Source organism: Piliocolobus tephrosceles, unplaced genomic scaffold, assembly GCF_002776525.5.
Source record: "Piliocolobus tephrosceles isolate RC106 unplaced genomic scaffold, ASM277652v3 unscaffolded_27688, whole genome shotgun sequence".
NCBI lineage: Eukaryota > Metazoa > Chordata > Mammalia > Primates > Cercopithecidae > Piliocolobus > Piliocolobus tephrosceles.
Genome location: NW_022310629.1, coordinates 1869 through 3679, shown reverse-complemented (window position 1 = coordinate 3679; position 1811 = coordinate 1869). Strand labels below are relative to the sequence as shown.

The 1811-nt window shown below is 19.7% G+C and overlaps 1 protein-coding gene across 1 annotated transcript; it reads left to right on the top strand.

Moving 5' to 3' along the window:
* The first annotated feature begins 509 nt into the window (after positions 1 to 509).
* Positions 510 to 1592, top strand: LOC113221807. The gene is made up of 2 exons (XM_026451137.2): positions 510 to 1241; positions 1527 to 1592. The coding sequence occupies exons 1-2, from the start codon at positions 624 to 626 to the stop codon at positions 1590 to 1592; spliced, it is 684 nt and encodes a 227-aa protein (XP_026306922.1). The 5' UTR covers positions 510 to 623.
* The last annotated feature ends 219 nt before the right edge of the window (positions 1593 to 1811 follow it).

Sequence of the window (1811 nt, the reverse complement as noted above, 5' to 3'; positions counted from 1 at the left end):
AATAAAATAAAAAATAATAAAATAAAAAATAATAAAATAAAAAATAAAATAAAATAAATATGGTGAACAAAAAGTCATCATAAGTTTACCTCGTTAGTAACAAATACGTACTTGTAATATATATATATGTACAATGTTACAAAGCTAAGCTCTCCCTTACATGACGAATAATTAAAACTGCTTATTTATTTATTTTTTTTTTTTTTTTTATTATTTATTTATTTTTTTTTTTTTTTATATCAAATATTAGCATTTTTGTTTTTCGCTCCTATGTTTGCCAATCCGTTTTTGCTAATTATTTCCTATTTTTACCAATCCGTTTTTGCTAATTTTTCTCTCTTTTTTTTTTTTACGTTAGCAGTTGTTAAGTCATTTTACTCGTGCGACTTTTACTTTATCTCCTACATACAACTATACCAAATGGTTAATTGTTTTTATTTTATTTATTTATTTTTTTTTTTTGTTATTATAAAACAAAATTTATTATTTATTTTTTTTTTTTGTTAATATAAAACATATTTTTTTATTTTTTATTTTTTTTTTAAGCAACTTACAATATTGTAAATATATACATATACAAAAATAAATCTACCATAATTACCACAACTACCATAATACTCCAAATGGAAAATAATACGAAACATAAAAAACAAAAGGAAAATGTCGAAGTGACAAAACATAAAAAACAAAAGGAAAATGTCCAAGTGACAATTAATAACATACAAAACGAGTACTCACATGTGCTAAGTAAAGGAAACAGAGATGTATATATAACATCGAATAAACCTATTGAAACATATTATAAAAGAATTGTAAAAATATTAAATATTGATACAAAAAGTATTGACCATATTATCGAAGGAAATAAAAGAATACCAAGGATTGAAATTTTTAATAATAACGATAGTAATAATAATTATGTATGTATATATGCTGTTGGTGCTAACATTCTTAAAGCCGCTTATCTACTGCAAGACATAATCAACCATTATAATTCTGCAGTTTATAATGTTTATGGTAAATTTAACTATAATCGTACCAATAACAATATAAACAAAAAAAATTGCAATATTTTATCTCCAATAGAAATAAAAGTATATAGTAAAACATTAATAATGAATGATAATATAATTTCAAACAAATTTATTGTGAAAAATGAATTTTTAAAAGATGACGAGTATGAAACTTTAATAAATTTTGCGAAGCAACCATATGACAAAAATTTGCACAAATATGTAGAGGTTAAGTTTATAATTTTATCAAATTCGTTATATACATATATATATATATATATATATATATATATATATATATGTACTTGTTTGTTCAAAAAAAAAATTAATGCTTATAAAAACGCAGTAAAATAAATTAGCTCTATCTTTATATGTATCTACGTATGTACATAATTATACCTACCTATTATACATATAATGGTTAACATTTCCGTTCATGTGTAAATGTAATCATCACTTGTAATTTTTTTCACTTGTAATTTTTTTCACTTGTAATTTTTTTTTTTCTTACAGAAAATCAAAGAAAGGAGAGTAACAGCTATCAAAATTAAAATAAAAAAGAAAAAGAACAACATTTGACTAATTAATGCACTAATTAATTTTTTATTTTTTTTTGTCTCTATACATATGTATTCTACAATTTAAAAAAAAAAATTGTATACATATATATAATTGTATACATATATATAATTGTATACATATAAATAATTGTATACATATATATAATTGTATACATATATATATATATATATATATATGTATATAACTTTTTTTTTTTTTTTTTTTTTTTTTTTTTTT